The 17,332-nt window shown below is 41.7% G+C and overlaps 1 protein-coding gene across 2 annotated transcripts in view; it reads left to right on the forward strand.

Annotated features, from left to right (window-relative positions):
• Nucleotides 1-5,391: 5,391 nt before the first annotated feature.
• Nucleotides 5,392-17,332, forward strand: part of ADGRF5 (adhesion G protein-coupled receptor F5) — a gene marked incomplete at both ends in the record, with an annotated part of 54,061 nt that continues 42,120 nt past the window's right edge. The window contains 2 exons of one of the 2 annotated variants that reach the window (XM_084256575.1): nucleotides 5,392-5,511; nucleotides 13,131-13,185. In XM_084256575.1, the coding sequence (XP_084112701.1) occupies nucleotides 5,410-5,511; nucleotides 13,131-13,185 (157 nt within the window). The remainder of the gene's footprint in view (nucleotides 5,512-13,130; nucleotides 13,186-17,332) is intronic. The other variant, XM_084256574.1, reaches the window with a different exon arrangement.

Genomic DNA, 17,332 nt, shown 5'->3' on the forward strand with positions numbered 1-17,332 from the left:
TTCCCTAGCATAGTTCCATAGACTGGGTGGCTAACACAACAGAAATTATATCCTTACAATTCTGGAGGCTAGAATTCTGAAATCAAAGTGTCAGTGGGTTGATGCTGGTAGGTGGCCAGCATCCTCTGGCATCTTCATGTGGTCCTGTCTCTGTGTGTGTCTGTGCCCTTATCTTCTTTTCTTGTAAGGTTTCTGGTCATATTGAATTAGGGCCCAGCCTGATACCTTCATTTTAATTTAATTACCTCTTTAAAGACCTTATCTCCAAATAAAGTCACATTCTGATAGTCTAGGGGTTACAGCTTCAGCACAGCAGTTTTGGAGGCACACAACTCAGCCCAGAATAAATTCCGTCCATGACCAGGCCCTTTTGTGCTTTGTCGGAGGCATGATCACTAATATTTACAATGATGCTGCAAGGTGTGTGGTCCTTATTCAATCAGGAAACTGAAGCTCCACAGTGTTCAGTGTCTTGCCAGAGTTACCAAGTAGAGGAGCTGAAATCAGAAGGCAAGACTGTTTTGCTACAAAGTCATGCTCTTTCCACTCCAGGAAGGAGGGAACCACTTGAATGTTAATGCCATCAAATTCATGTTCTTTCCAAGATGGAACAAAAATAGCTCTGGCTTTTTTGGTGAACGGTGATAGCTCAGGAAACAATGCCTCCCGAGCCACGTCACGGTGTCACAGTGTCACACTGGCTGGACAAGCTGCTCAAGGCAACTTCTAGAAGTGACTCAACAGACTGCCAAACTTCACCTTTTGGGCTGTCTCACTCACCCCTTTTGAAAGCAACAACTGCCATTGCTTGTGCTGTTCTCCTTTGCCTGAAATTTTCTTTTCTTTCTCCACTACCCATTGAAATATTGCCCATCTTTTGGGCTCCGGCCAGTTACTCTGGCCCCTGCACATCTCACCCAACTCCCCCATCCTCACCGCCAGTCCTACCTATCACTTGCATACTGCAGCTTACTTCATAGAAAGGCCAACGTGGGGGCAAATTTGGCTGTGTTACATACTAGCTGGTTGGCCTCATAAGCTCTGCAGCCTCTCTAGGTCTTCGTTTCCTCATCTGTGAGTTAGGATTTAAATATCAACCTCACAAGATTATGGTGAGGGCTAAATTAATTAACATAGTTGCTGCATTTAGTTAACACTGTGCCTGATACATAGTAGATTGTAGTAAATACTGTTTTATAAACTTACGTTTTTTTTCTCAGTCTCTGTCATTTTACTTGTATGTTTTATGCCTTTCTCATGAGATTGCAAGCTTCTTGGGGGCAAAGACCAGAGCTCAATTTTTTGTGACTGCATAGCACGATTTTGGGACTATAGAAAGCGTGCTGTATTTATTGGTTCAAAAGTGTGCAACCCATATTATATGAGATAAATAACACAATCTTAAATGACAGCCAAAGTTATGGAATTGAATAAAAAATTGGTGGGGAGATCATATCTCATTAAACCAATCATTCACCCACCATCAGTTGAGTTCCTTCTAAATGTACTCTCCTCTGATTTTTCTTCTAAAACAGTTTCTTTTGGTGGAGAGAGACCTCAAACCTTCCTATGCATCTGAAACAGCTTGGGTTAATACAGAATCTCACCTCTCACTCCCCAGAAATTCTGATTTAATTGGTCTGGCATCATATTAAAATAAAAAACAAATAAAAAAAGAAACTCACAGGTAATTATTTTGATGTGCAGCCAGGGACAAGGACCACGGAAGCAGATAATATACAAATACTCCAAGGAACTTCCTTCCAGGATGGTGCTAAGAAGAGGGCCTGGAGGATGGGAGAGGTGTCTGGACACAGGCTGATCAATGGTGGATTCACTTCCACCTCTTGCCTTGCTCCTACAGAGGAGCCAAAGACAGCATCAAGGCCACTCCCTAGAGGAGATGGGTCGAGGCCATCCATGAGCATGGGAAAGCAGAGCTTTGTAGGACTTAGGAAATAAAACATTTCCAGGAAGGCACCTCCCTGGTGGTGCAAGGGTTAAGGACAGCGCTATCAAGCTACTGCCAGCCACTGCAGTGTGAGTTCAATCCCCAGGCCAGGCAGGGAGCTACACACATGACACAACAGGCCTCTCCTGTCTTACCCCCTGATTCCCTCAGCAGTGTATTTCAGTACATCTATCTGTTCTGCTCCCCACCCTGTCTCTGGTGAACCTCTCACCTCCCGCACCTCTGGCTTACACCCCGGTTCTTGTATGCATAAATAAATAAATCTTAAAAAAAAAAATCTCCAGGAAGAATTCCACTGTTGCCTATTTGACTCGGAATTAGAATTTGATAATAGCATTGGGTCATCAGAACTCATAGATGTGACTGTTTTGTAAAAATGTTTCTAAACTTTGAAGGCATACAAGTCCATTTCCTCTCTTCTCCCTCCCCCCAGGCTCCCAACTCCCAGTAAAGTCTAGGAAGGTCAGGGCTGATGAAGGGTTTCCCGGACAGCAGCAGTTGGTCTTAAGTGTTGGTTGGGTCTAGGACCTGGGCCTGATGTGTTTCAGACGTGTTATACAATGGAGGTTGTATAATGGTGGTTCCTGATGCGTAATCATTCCTCAAGAGAATGTCGGTACAGACCACTTCAAGGAACTCTGACCCTCATCCTCTAAACGCAGTGCTACTGAGAAGTCTGATGACTTATTCTTGACATATGATCTCAGGGTACTTGACTTCTCTCTCCCTCTCTTCTAACTGCACAGACAGGAAAATAGTCAGAGGAGACCCGGAAGTTGCTCAGGACTACTGGATTAGTACTGGGGAGGAGATCTTATTTACCAGCTTTTTTTAAGAATACAGCAGCCCTCTACAGTGGGTGAGGTTCAGTAGAGAGTGTCCAGGATTTATAATTTTAAAAGAGAAAAAAGCTGAGAATGACATCAGATAATTGTCTTTCGTTCTCTGACTCTGTGTTTCTTACTCATTAACCGCCTCTCCACTCCAAAGATGTAGAATAAATATGAACTTCTAGGGGATTTTTAATTAAGGGGGCCCTCTTGAAAACAAATCACCATGAATGTGGGATGCTATGAGAACAGCAGTGATTTGAAGGGTCAGTGAAAGATTGTTGATATAGGTAAGAAAGCTTGTCTTCAACAGACATCATTGTTCTCATTGGTCAGGCCCATGCCATAGTGGTTGTTTATTATTTTTGATATTTTGACCTCTAAGTGGTGGAATTCTCTCTTCTGTAGAAATCCCCTCCCCCTGGCTGCATGAAGCTATTGTCATTTCTCCACATCCAGAGGACACCCACCTCCCCACAGTGGGGAAACTTCCTACATCTCCCTTTCTATTGACTTGTGATTTTGTAATATTACCAAATAAGTCAACAGAGAAAAGAAAGTTAATTGAATCAAGAACTATCTTTGGGGAGAGTGGAGAGAATGGTTCCGGGTGCCTTCCCTTGGGCAGAATACAGTGAACTGTATTGGCCAGTGGCTCATACAAAAAAACGAGACACGACCATTTGGAGACACAATTTTTACTAACTCTGACAAAAAGCCTACCCTGGGAAATGGTGGAAAGATAGAGAAGCAGCTTCAGTGCTTCTAATGTTTGAGTCCCTCCCTGACAGTCACATACCAAGGGAGGCTCATTAGTCATTCAGTTATTAAGTTTTCTCCCCTTAATTAAATGCATCAAGGTGGAACCAGCTAGTAAAGTGCACCAAGTGAGGACCTGAAAAGTTTCAATTGCCTGCTAAATACTGATTCACCCCACTACCCAAGATCACTGAGCCTGTCCAATACCGACAAAAGTCCACTCTCTTTCAACAGGGGGGAATAAACTGCTAAAAGAGAACTAAGTGATGAGTTTCTATATTCCTCTATAGGAGATATCTGGTCTTAAATATCTGTTCCTGTCACCTAAATTGCAAAGAATTTTCCAAAATTCATTGAGTTGCAGAATTAAAAAAAAATGTATTTGATTGCCAAATTTGCAAACTGGGTCAGTTTCCAGGGCCTTATGCTTCCTTCTTTTCCACTGGGGAAGAGGAAAAGGAGGCAGCTGGCAGATGGTGATTGAAATACAACTCTCCCTGGCATGTAAGTCTTGACCATTCCCTGTGGTGATCCTGGCCACAGTCCTCTGGCAATCCCTACAGTGCTAGGGCCAAGGTCTGAGCTTCCTGACGGTGGCCCTCTGGGTTCCACTCACAAGCTGCCTGATGCCCACTGCAGCTTTCATCCCTGAAGCCATTCAGGGCTTTTCATCATATCTGAGCCTCAGAAAACTCTGTGAGAGAATTTGAGGAGGGAGAGTTATCTCCATTTCACAGACGGGAAAACTGGGACTAGGAGAAAATAAGAGACTTTCAATTGATTAATTAATTAATTTGTCTTTTGTTTGAAGTAATATTTGGATCCCCCCATCAGGCATTGCATGCACCACCAACTCACCTACAGTTCTCTACCATCGTCGACTGTGGCTCCTTCCCTCCGTATTCTAAAAAAAAGGGATTTATTCAAGGATGCCAGTTAGTTTATAGTAACCCTGGATTCCAACCCTTATCCTCTGTTTTTAAGTCTAGTGCTCTTTTCACGTCAGCATATGCATGTAGAAAATTCAGTATGGAAAAGAGACTGAATAAAGTTGTTTGTCCTGGTTCCCACACTCCTGTGAGTTGGGATTATTCCATCTGACACTCTACTTTCTACATGCAACAGTAAGTAGTCCCATCACTAAGAAACGTCATTTGCTCACCATTATTATAAACAGAGAACTATCAAAAATCAACATATAAGGTGAAATATATTGTGCTATTCATACTGTATATTATTTACTACAAAAGATTGAAATACAACTTATATTTTATGATGAAATCCAAAATTTTTCATACAAATGGGTCGGAGTCATGAAGTCAATTTAATTGGTTGCTACCAGAATTAAAAGTAAAAATAGGACAAAATGGGATACAATATATTGAACATTATCAGAGTGGATTGCAGGGTCACCGGCAAAGTTACTTGTCCCCATATTATGTGCATTTGATCATGTTTTAAGTATTTTTCCTTAAGTAATCTTCCCCTTTTTCTTGCTTTACCTGCCTCTCAATATTTCCCTTTCTCTTTCCTTCTTTCTCTTCTCCTTGTATGCAAGGAATATACTTAAATATTGCTTACTTTTAGACTGTTTACAGTTACTATCCTCAGTCCTTCCTTCCCTTACCCTTTCTGACACTGTCATTTTCTCGCCCAAAAGTCTGAAGCAGGGGCTGTTCTCTATAGTCCATTTATTTATGCTCGTTCTTTTCTCTCCTTTATTGAAAAGGTCTTTTGTAGCTTGACCAAGATAGCATTCGCCAGTTCTTTCCATATTTGATAAACAAATCATTCTGTCTCTAAACCATCACATTTCTATTTCAGGCAAAGCAACTCAAGCTTGAAGACATGAAATCCCCAAGGAGAACCACGTTGTGCTTCATGCTTCTTGTGATTTATTCTTCCCAAGTTACCCTGAACTTGAATTTAGAGTCTATTGTTCATCCTTTGGTGAGTAAATCCATGCCTGCCATAGTTTCCCCTGTCACATTTTTCTGATTTCCTGGGAACGTCACAGATGGAAAATGCTTTTTCAAAAATTGTAGGCTTTTGGGAAAATGCTGCAAATGGAGGGTGGGATGGTGACCTCAACCGGATGTTACTGTATTCACTGGGCTACAACTTGCATCCTCTGAAATCAGCCTGCTTATCAAGGGAACATCCAGCTACCTTCAAGAAAGATGCCCCAGGTTCCCTCCTTAACTAAATCGGTCTTTCTAGACCTCAAGCTCCACTCTGTGAAATTAGCAATGACTATAAAGCAGGTTGTGATGGATGAACAGGACACATGTTCTCAAAGGATACATTTTAACTTGAGCATCAGAAGAGACTACATTTCAGAAGGTAACAATCAGTGTGTCACAATCACAGACTGATAATCCCAAAGGAGTCAGAGGTGACTTTTAATACTTTTGTCCACAAATTGCTCAAGTCACTTTGTCTTTGGGGAAGCTAATGGGAGTTAGGTTTAACTAAAGAGGGTGATAAATCCTCCCCTATACTTTATAAAATTATTGGGTTATTCCTTCCTGTTTTTATAGTATGTATTTGCCTGTTTGCTCTCGAGTTTTTGTTTAGCCTTTAATATATCACTTTGCCTAAATGGTTCTGTTTAAACAGCACATGTTTGAGGGTTTTTTTCCCCCCTTTTATATCAAGTCTGAGTAAATCTGACTTTGATTAAGAAGGTATAATTTAATGTCATATTTAAAATGCTTGATCTTACTTTTAGGATTTTGTTTCATGACTTTATGTATTTCTTTCCTCCTTTCTGTGTCTTTCACTGTTTGATGTAAGTTTCCTTTGCCCTTTTTTACTTTTTTTTCCCATTATTTTTAAATTTTTTTTTTTATTTGGGGGAACTATGTTGTATGTTTCTTCTTCCAAACTCCTGTGTGCAGGGCAGAGCCCACATAATCATACACAGCAGCTCGTTCATATAAATAGAGGAGGGTACACTGATGCTTCCTGTGGATTCCCATGGTCAATGCAGAGCTCTGCTTATCCCCGGCATGGGGGACAGCCAAGGGGGAGGATTGTTTAGTGGAGGTAGCGTCTCTCTCTTACAGTTTCTGAGTGTTCCTGGTGGCAGCAGTGCCCTCCCTCTGTGTGAGCCCTGCTTTACCACAGTGGGCCCGGCAAAGGTCTACCTTCTATCTACCAGTGGCACAAGCTGATCAGAGAATAAGCCAGTGGCCCCCAGGGGTACTGGCTTTTAGTGGTATTTGAACTTCATCTTCTTGGAAGCTCCCACAGCCACCCCAAAGGACCTCACCTTTCCAGCTGAGAACCCCTTGGAAGGTGTGACTGAATCTGCTTTGTCAGCTTATCCTGCCCTGTGCTGTCATCCAGCAAGTGGTGATGGACTTTTTTTCAGTTGTGACAAAATACATATAAAATGTGCCATCTTAACCATCGTTAAGTATATAGTTCAGTAGCATTAACTATATTCACATTGTGGTACTGAAATGGTATAAAAAGTCACACTGGAACAGTGCTCAAAAGGTACCAAGAACAGTGACCAGGGTTGGGGATAGGCCACTGTTAGTGGGTTCTCACCCACTTACAATTGCAAATCCACTCATTGTAGAGCCCTAAAGTCAGATATAAAAGGGGAAAAAGCCCAGCACTCAGGTCAGGACAGGATCATGGGCCTATTGGTTCCAAGAAGTGATGGCTGGAGTCTGCCTCACTGGGACTGACACCAACATGCCTCGGCCCCTAAATAACCATCTTGTCCCCTGGCCTCTGGGGGCCATAGGGATCTGGTAACAGTTCAACCAATTTGCATTTTGCAAAACTGAAAATCTATACTTATTAAGCACCTCCCCCAGGGCCTGGCCATCACCATTCCACTTTCTGTGTCTGTGATTTTGAGTACTTTAAGTACTTCATCCAAGTGTAATCGCACAGTATTTGGTTGTTTTGGGGTTTTTTAAATTATTTTTTAATTTTTTTTTTTTTTTTGTGACTGGCTTATTTCACTTAGCATAGTGTCCTAGAAATTTATCTATGTTGTAGTATGCATCGGAATTTCCTTCCTTTCTCAAAGAAGAATGATCCATTGTATGTATATGCCACATTTTGTTTATCCATTTCTCCATCAATGGACTGTTGGGTTGCTTTCACTTCTGGAAATTGTGAATAGCAGCTGCTATGAATATATGTCCATGAATATGGAGTGATAGGCTTTTGAAGAGTGTTAACATAGCTTCTCAAACTTCAATATGTGCATGCACCCACTTGGAGACCTGCTTAAAATGCAGATCTCAACTCAGGATGTCTGGGGTGGAGCCCAGGATGTCCTATTCCTGACAAGTTGCCGGGTCTGTGCTCCCAGGACCACGCTCTGAGCAGCGAGGCTGTAGACTCTCAACGCAGGCATCAGCCCTAAGTCTAAAGCTTGACTCTCACCCTCAGTAGCTTTGAAAGCTTAGCTATCATTCTTCATCTCTCTGAACCTGTTTCCCTACAACTAGTAATGTGAGAATAAATTCTATCTTTTTCAGACTTTGTTGTGAAGATTGAAAAGTTCTCACACATGTTTATTTAGCACAGTCATTAGCACAGAGCAAATGTTTATGATTTGGTAGCTATTTTTACAAGTATAATATTGTTATTTTACTAGTATAACATTGTTATTAAAATACCAGTTATTGTTCTGGTACAAATAAATCTGTGTTAGTGTGCCTGTGTGAGGAGACATTCCAACAGGATTGTTGCCAAGGCCATGACTTTAACTTGGAGGTAAACATGTGAAACTGGTGATTCCAGGTAAGAAAAAGAGGGGTGAGATCTGGCAAAAGCCGGGGCCTTTGGGAACCACCTTGTTTGGCACCAGTTCCCAACAATTTTCTTTTTGACATATAAATGCCACCTCTCATTCCTGATTGTTCACATCTGCTTAAGGTCACTGCCCCCCACCCCCACCCCAACACAGTTATTTGTAAAGTCATCATGGCCAACAGGTGGGCCGTTTCCTGGAATTGGTGACCTTGTATCTTCCGGCTATAGCTTGTCTATCAGGAAATCCCCTCTGCCTAGAGCTGGCTGCTATGACCCAGACACTCATCTACATGGACGAGCAGAAAGGCCCACGTGGAGGCTCTGTTTTTTTGTCTGAAGCACATACTCAGCTGAGTGCCCAGGCAGAATCTATGCTCCCTCATGAGTTCTCCACAGCATCCAAAGTTTAAGAGAAAAGGAAACAATTAGAGTCTCACGGTGCCCCACACTGGGGTAACCTGGGGACACAGAAGGGCAAGGCTGGTCCCTGGTGAGTCTCCGGCCACCTGGACACATGCCACTGCCAGACACTAGTACACAAACATTAGTGTGCCTTAGCATATTACTTTTCAGAATATAAGTACAGTAGAGTTCGAGTGAGTAAACGAGTTTTCCAACTAAGAAGAAGCGGAAGAGGTGGGATTCAGTCCTTGGTGTGACTCCAGTATTTGCTTTACTAAAAACCAGACCCCTTGGCTTGGCAGCCCAGATCTCGTGCCTTCTCCCATCTGGGAGAGCAAAGGGTGTTCAGCACCACCACCAGGAACCTCCTCAGAGGTTTTAGCACTTTCAGTATGTTTTTTCCCAATGATTACAAGACTCAAAATAAAAAGTAGGTCGTTCTCAGACAAGTTGTGAATCCTCACTGAACAACAAAGACGCTATAGGTGACAGAGATGTAGAAGCTGTACTTTGCAAAGATGTCCTCTGAAAGTTCCAGATAATCATCATCAAGTTTCAGGAAATAGTTAAAAATCAGTGTTTCTCTAATGATGAAAAACTGAAGTCTTTCCCGTTAAGATCAGAAACAAGACAAGGATGCCCATTGTTACCACTTTTGTTTAACTTAGTATTAGAGGCTTTGGCCAGAGCTATCAGGCAAAAACAGGAAGTAAGAGGATTCCAAGTCGGAAAAAAAGAAGTGAAACTATTACTATTCACAGACAATATGATGTTATATATCATATTATGTATAGATATATGTATATATATATATATATGCACATACAGGATATTATACATCCTAAACACCCCATCAAAATGTTTTTAGAAACAATAGGTGAATAAAACAGCATCACGTTACAAATGAACATTAAAAAAATATAGCTTTTTAATATACAAACAACCAAACAAGAAGAAAAAGAAATCAAGAAAGCAGGCCTCCCTGGTGGCGCAAGGGGTTAAGACCCAACCTATGAAGCTATCCACAGCCACGGCAGCATGAGTTCGATCCCTGCCCAGGGAGCTACCCACATGGTGCAGCAGACCTCTGCTGCCTCACCTGCTGCTCCCCACAGCAGTGTGTTTCAGTCAATCTGCCTGTTCTGTTCCCCACTATGTCTCTGGTGAATCCTCTCATCCCCCACACTTCTGGTCTGTACCCTAGTTTTTGTATGCATAAATAAATAAATCTTTTTTAAAAATCAAGAAAGCAACTCTATTTATGATTGCTTCCAAAGAGAATTAAATACCTCAGCCTTAATCTAACTAAGAGGGTTAAGAACCTGTACAATAAGAATTGCAAGATGCTATAGAGGACCTAGATAGTGAAATAAGAGAGATGGGGAGAATCAATATAATCCAAATGAACTAGTCTGCCTAAATGATACATAATTTTAATGCAATCCCTACCAAAATACCAATATATTTTTCAAAGAAATTAAGCAAAAAATATTGAAATACATACATGGAACCATGAAAGGTTTCAAATTTCAAAAGCAATCCTGATAAAAAAGGATAGAAATGGTGATCTTGTGTTACCTGACTTCAACTTTACTATAAAGCAGAAGCACTGAAAACAAATGGCATTGACATGGACATAGATATATATGGATCAATGGAATAGAACTGCAAGTCTAGTAATAAATACATGTATGTATCAATATTTAGTCTATGATAAAGCAGCCTTGCCCATGCAATAGGGAAAGGGTAGTCTCTTGAATACATGGTGCTGGAAAAATTGGTAAGTCACACATAAAAGAATGAAGTTGGATCACTCTCTAGCTCCATATATAAAAATAAACTCCAACCATATAAAAGATTTATATGTAAGCCCTGCAATAATAAAGTTTTTAGAGGACAACATTAATGATATAGTCAACAATAAGGATGTTTTGGGAGACTCAACCCCAATGGCAAAGAAAATAATAACAATTGGGATTACCTCAAGTTAAAAAAGTTTTTACCCACCAAAAGAAAATATAAGCAAGTTAAAAAGACTTCCTATTGAAGGAGTGAAAATATTGACATAATAGTAAACTGAAGGAGGTTAATAGCCAAGATATATAAAAAGCCCACACAATAGAACAATAAAAATCAAACAACCCAATTAGTAAACTGGCAGCAGATTTGAAATCCTCTGCATGAGTCAACTGGAATATACCTTGATTTTAACATACAGCTGCAGGCAGCAAGGCCTCAGTTCTTAAGGCCCACTGGAAAATGGAGAAAATGAAACCCTGACTTGAGAGCACTGCCCCCAAATGGCCGCCAATGGTCACCTGCTTCTCTTGGGCTGTTTGAGTTCCCCGGACTGCAGCTGATGATGAGTAGACAGAGAAAACTTCCTGCTGGGTCCCCCATCCCTGCCCCCAGATCCCTGGGAGGACAGAGGCAGGAATGCAGCAGCAGAAAAGCTTTTCCTTCTGTCTGGGCTGGGAGCCAAAGGAGGCTCCAGGGGAAGCCAGGCAGGAACCAGCCCTATGCATTGACTGTGCTTCTTCTCATTTCCTGCACATTTAAGTCAGATAAAATAACCTCACTGCAAACGAAGCAGCCACTGGGCTTTTCAAATTCCAGTCATCATTCATCATCGCTCTATTCCTTTCTTCAAGAACTTTGATGAACTATCAGGTACAGAGTCCTTCCCCAGTTATTTTGAAGAGTTTTCTTTGAAATGTCTGGGGAAGAGTAAAAAGGAGGCAACAGAGAAAAGGTGCTAGGTAAAGAGAGACTGGGTCATTGAGACAAACCCACAGCTTCCTGGGCCAACTCCTGATAAAATGATCCAATGTCTGCATAGAAAAGTGCAAACTTTAAGGCAGGCAGGCTGAGTTAAGTCCTGGTTCTGCCATTTATGGGCTCTGTGATTTTTGGCAAGTTATTTGACTTCTCTGAACCTGTTTTCTCAGCTGTGAAATGTAGATAATAATAGTACCTATGTCTTAGATTGTCCTGAGAATTAAGTAAGTACACATCGAGCACTTGACAGTGTTTAGTACAACACAGGGTGATGAATACATCTGAGGAAATGTTACTTTTGTTATCATTATGATATGATTGAACTCACAGATGGCAGAATGGGTTCTGTTTGGGGTAGGATTCATAGGTGTGTGGAGTTCATGGCAGAAGACACACAGCTCAATGGGCTGGGGTTTATCTGGGGAGACTTCAAAGAGGTGTTTCTTCTGTTGAGCCCTGAAGGGAGTTGGAGTGGGGAAGCAGATCTTCCCCTGTGATACCCCTTAAGCTATTAGATTTCCTATAGGATAAGCCCCCTTGAGGCTTGAATGAGTCGGGGAAAACCCATGTCATGTCAGAATATGGTTACTTTGGCTTCCCAACAGCAAAGCCAATCATGGTCAGTTCTTAAAGAAGCCCCGGGACGAAAGGAGATGAGTTTTACCAAGATGAAGCAGGCAGCGTTGTACTGATAGAGGGGTTATTGTGAAGGGTGCCCCCAGAACAGCATTTGCTATGTCATCAAAATCATACCAAATGTTTTACATTTGTTAATTATTGAACCTCACAACAACCTCATGAAGTAGGCCATTTTTATCCTTACGGTGGAGCTAGGATTTGAAGTCAATCTGCAGAGTCCTTGCTCGCTGTCATTGAACTATGGGAATTAGCTGACATTTATTAAGGTTTATTACTTACTATGTGTCACATAGCAATCTTATGAAGTCATTACTATTGTTTCATTTTGCAGAACAGGAAACTGAGGATCAGAGAAGAAACGCAATTTCCCCATGGCCACATAACTAGTAAGTGGCACAGCCTTATACTCAGGCACGCTGGCCCTAGAGCTGGCTCTCAGTGGCACTGCCACAAGAAGCAGCAATGGAACCAGGTAGTAAAAAAAAGGAGCAGACCAGGGAATTAGAAAATAATTTCTAATAATGTGTCAGGTAATAACCCAATGCCATAGAAACACTTAGATGAGGACAGGCCAAGTGCTGAGAAATGTTCCTAAGATGTGTCCAAGTGCTCACTGCAGTGATTCAGGGTTCAAGTGGTAGGCAGAAAGCACAAGATTAGAACAACATAATTTATATTTCTTGATAGAACTCAAATTGCAGGAACTCTGAGAAACACAGATATGGTGATTTTTCCATTCCTGAACCTAGAGACTAGTCTATTAAAGGTGAATTCCCAGGTCACACTACACAGGTGACTTCATTTCATTTTCCTGACCTCTCAGTGGCTTTTTGACATCCACTAGGCACCAAGTGCTAACTCACCTGCAGCCCTAAGCTCAGCTTTAACATCTTGGAGAACATGAACAGGAAGCTTGAGTGAAAACACATCACCAAGTCTGATGATTTTCTAAAATTTTCTTTCAGATTCTCCCTGAACTGGAGCCAGCAGAGCAGGAGGTACTAAGGAATAAACGAGAGGGTATGTAATCTCTTTGTTTGGCAATCTCTTCTATTAAGTCTGATCAAATGACTTTTGTTGAAACTTTTTAAAACGCTGATCTTCATTGAGTCTGCGAGCACATCAGGGTTCAGTTTCTATGAATGATTGCAAAGGAACTTCATTTTCTACTTTATCAAATGGCATTAAACAGATCTTAGCAACATATGACAATTCCCCTTTCCTTCTGTCACCGCTCCTTACATCCTGGGGTTCGCTCCTCAGCTGCTTGTCACCACCTCAAGAAGGCCAGCTGTCTGTCCTCAACCCAACAACCTATTTTGCTTTACACCTTCCTCCCCTTTTATCTGCCTTTCTTCTCACTCAGCACTTTATTTTGTGTATCAACATAACCAGTAGACTCAAGTCTGTTCTCCTCCATCCCTATCCAGTTTTACCAAAGAAAATTGCAAAGAAGTGGTCTGGAAAATATCTGCCTTTGGAGGGTTGGGGACAGCTAATAGCTGTCACCACTTGCACACTGATCCTCAGTATCCCCTCCTGGACATGTGGGTACATCCGCAGATTAAATTTTCCCAGGACAAGATCCCCCTGCTTCCATCACAGCTGCATTTCAAAAGTGTCTAATTCTGGGCCTCCCCTGGTGGCGCAGTGGTTGAGCGCTGGGCTGCGAAGCTGCCCGCAGCCTCTGCAGCGCCTGTTCGATCCCCAGCCACGGCGAGGGTCCCACATGGCGAACAGACCTCTCCTGCTGCGCCCGCTGCTCCCCTCAGCAGTATATTTCGTCAGTCTGCCTGTTCTGTTCCCTGCTCTGGCTCTGGTGAATTCTCTCACCCTCCCGCGCTTCTGATTATACCCAGTGCTTGCATAAATAAATAAATAAATAAATAAATAAATAAATAAATAAATAAATAAATAAATAAATCTTTAAAAAAAAAAAAAGCATCTAATTAATTCTGCCATTTCCAGTGTGAAATCCTTCATGGGCTCCCAATTGTTTTAGGCATAAAATCCTGCCTTGTTCAAGTCTACCAAACAATGCATGCCTTTCTCACTTGCTCTCCTGTTCCCTTTCTCATGCCCCTTCCACCAACTGTCTTTGCTTCTTTGGGGGAATCTGACTGAAGTCTCACTTCACATGGATATCTGCTTCGAAGACTTTTCAGCCACTCCCAGACAGGGAGGGGCTGCTTTTCCTGAGTTCCCACTGCTTTGATACAGTCCCATAGCTCCATATTTGTCTCAATGTGTTGTAATTATTTTGCTTCCTGTTTGCCATCCTCAGTATACATGAGTTCCCTTAACTCCCCTTCATCTCTGTTGACTCACATTTATCTAGCTCAGTTTCTCAATAAATGAGTGCTGTCTCAGTCCTAGCTGCCTCTTTGTGAGATCTAAATGTGCTTTCCCACTGCTTAGCGTCGGCTGGACCCATGGCTCTGCCAACAGTCAAGTGGTAAAACTTCTGAATCGATAGCATCATGATTGAGTCATTTTGCAGACAGTTTGTGACTGGGTTTATTCAGACGTGTGGTCTAAAAGAGACAGCAAGGAGAGCAGCCTTGCCTGGGGTCAGCACAGAGGGGTCTCACACCCCTCCATAATGTGGTAACCAGAACTGATGGCTGCCCAGTGACATGAGTGAGAATTTGGCCACATTCATTAAACTCTCAAAATTACTTACTAACAGGTGATACCACAGCTATTTTCTCTTCCTTTCCTTTCCTTTTCTCTTTTAGCCTTGTGCCATATCCCCTAGGATCCTCTCCTTCCTACCCCCCCTCCCTGAAGTGTACTTTAACAATTTAAATGTGCTTTAACACATGCATTATTACCTCACAGCATCCCTGACACCCCTTGAAACCTCCTGCACCCTGTGACAGGAATAGGGCCAGAGAAGTCCCCACTTGGTACTTTGAAAGAGTTTTCTTTTAGAAACCAAACTCTTGGCAGGTGAATGAATTCTAACTCCAGGTCACTGCCAGGTTCTAGGGCTTGAGCTGCCAACTTCTTAGAGGCAGTCGATGACGTGACATTTGTCAAAGCAATGTCTTCCTGAACTTCCGAGTCCAGAAGTCTATGTCCCAGGCTGACATTATGAGATGTTAGCCCTTGGGGAGGAAACCACTTCTACATCTAAGGGTTTGGCATTCCAGAATTTTTCCAGACGTGCTTTCATTAAAAACAATTATGATGATAAATCGCTCTAAAAACATGTTTTCCATGTATTACACATGGTCTCTGTGTTTTGGGGGCTCTAAGTAATTTTGGAAGTGTTAATGACTCAACCCATCATCTTTGGAAGATGGATTGCCCTTGGTACTTTTACAAAATCACTGAAGTAAGAAACTGCCAAGGGAAGGCCACAGATTCTTGGGATGGAAGTTGCAATTAAGAGCAGCATTCTCCAGGAAAACTGTGAAAGAAAGCAAAAGGAAGGTTACAATGGGCAGAATGCACACAGCTTATCTGTGTTCTGCCTGGTTTGTTAACTAGGAGAGGTGTTAGGATTGGACTCTGATTTTCAGAGTGGCATTCCCTCCCACAGAAACATGCGTCTTCTTTTCCAAAGCCTTAATCCCAGAAGACAAACAAAGGTTATAAGTGAGAGAAAAATCTCCAGAAAACTTTCTTTTAAGGCTTTGAACCTAACTTTCAGAATTTCTTATAAGATTATTTTTAAATTTAAAATATTTTTAAAATATATATATTTACATTAATGCTCATATTTATTCTCATAGAACTATGGGCTTCTTCCTAAGTCACCTTGGTCAATTCTATAACTACATTGAGCCATATGCAAATATGCCTTCTATATAGCATACAACATACATATAAGTATGCATTTGCCTCTACTGGTACATATTTAGATACATATTTTTATTTAACTGTCTAATCACATATATATGTGTCACAATATGTCACATATGCACATATAATGTATATGATTATCTTACAGGACTATTGAGCCAACTAATGTTTTATACATATTAATTTTTTGAATGCTAATAGGGTTTCCTGGGGTGTTTTCTTCTAATAGGCTTTTTAAATTAAAAGCCATGCCAACTGATTTATTTACAAAAATAATATTGTATTTGAAATTGCTGGATATGTCCTCATACAGGGAAGGTCCCATATATCTACTTGAACCTAGGATGGAGCCATCATATATGATATAGCATTTTAGGAAAATAATTTCAAAACTCAACTCGGGAAAAGAAGCCTCTGCAACAACCCAGAGGCCAGAATAATAGTGGTTCTGCCTGTTGGAATAGAGTGGTTATTGCAGGGCAGAGAGATATAAGAATGGGGCAAAGCATCTGGAATTGAAACTGCAGGAGGTGGAGTCTAGTCTGGCAAAGGGGCTGACACAGAGAAAGGGCTGATGGAACCCTCCTGAAGTTCAGCTTACCCAAATGCAGTGGCTAGAATGAATTAGATGAAGAAGTTTGTGCTCAGGAAACCCTCAGGAGACCCTCAGGAGACCCTCAGGAGACCCTCAGGAGACTCTACTGCTCAGCAGCAGGGAGGCCAACTAGCAGCCTTGTACACCAGCCTTGGCCACTGGGATGAAATAGGAAAAGAATGGAGGGAACACTTGTGAAAGACATTTTGAGCAGTGGGTCAAAAGGACCTGGTGACAGATTTGGGGTCAAGGGGAGCAATGATCCATAAGACTCTCCATGAGTACATGAAGCCCAGACCTGGATAGTGCAGGTAGAAACCTGACTTGGAATGAAAATTTATTTTGGAAGTTTTCTGGATGAAATTTTGTCTTAAGGGGAATTAATGGAGACTGAAAGTGGGCATTTATTGGTTAGAAGTAAAACAACTATGTTCTTTGTGTCCATTTGTGAAGTTCTCCAGCCAGGCTTCCATGCTTAACTGGAAAAGTATTTGGGACCTGAGCCAAATAGTCCCTGTTGGTTCTTTGGCTTCAAAAAGAATAGTGAGAGACAAAATGTTGAGAAAGGGGCAGTGTCCAGGATGTCCTAACCTGTATGGATGTGCTTCAGTCCCCTCCTTTCCACATTTAATGAGAGCAAGATACCTACCAGATTGAGTTTCTAGAAATCTTCACCTTTCTGCACATTCTGGCCTTTCTGCACATTCTGCACATTTGCGGGTTTTTGTGCCTTTCATCTTTCTTGTGATAATGTGGCATGGC

Source organism: Talpa europaea (genome assembly GCF_964194135.1).
Source record: "Talpa europaea genome assembly, chromosome: 2".
NCBI classification, from domain to species: domain Eukaryota; kingdom Metazoa; phylum Chordata; class Mammalia; order Eulipotyphla; family Talpidae; genus Talpa; species Talpa europaea.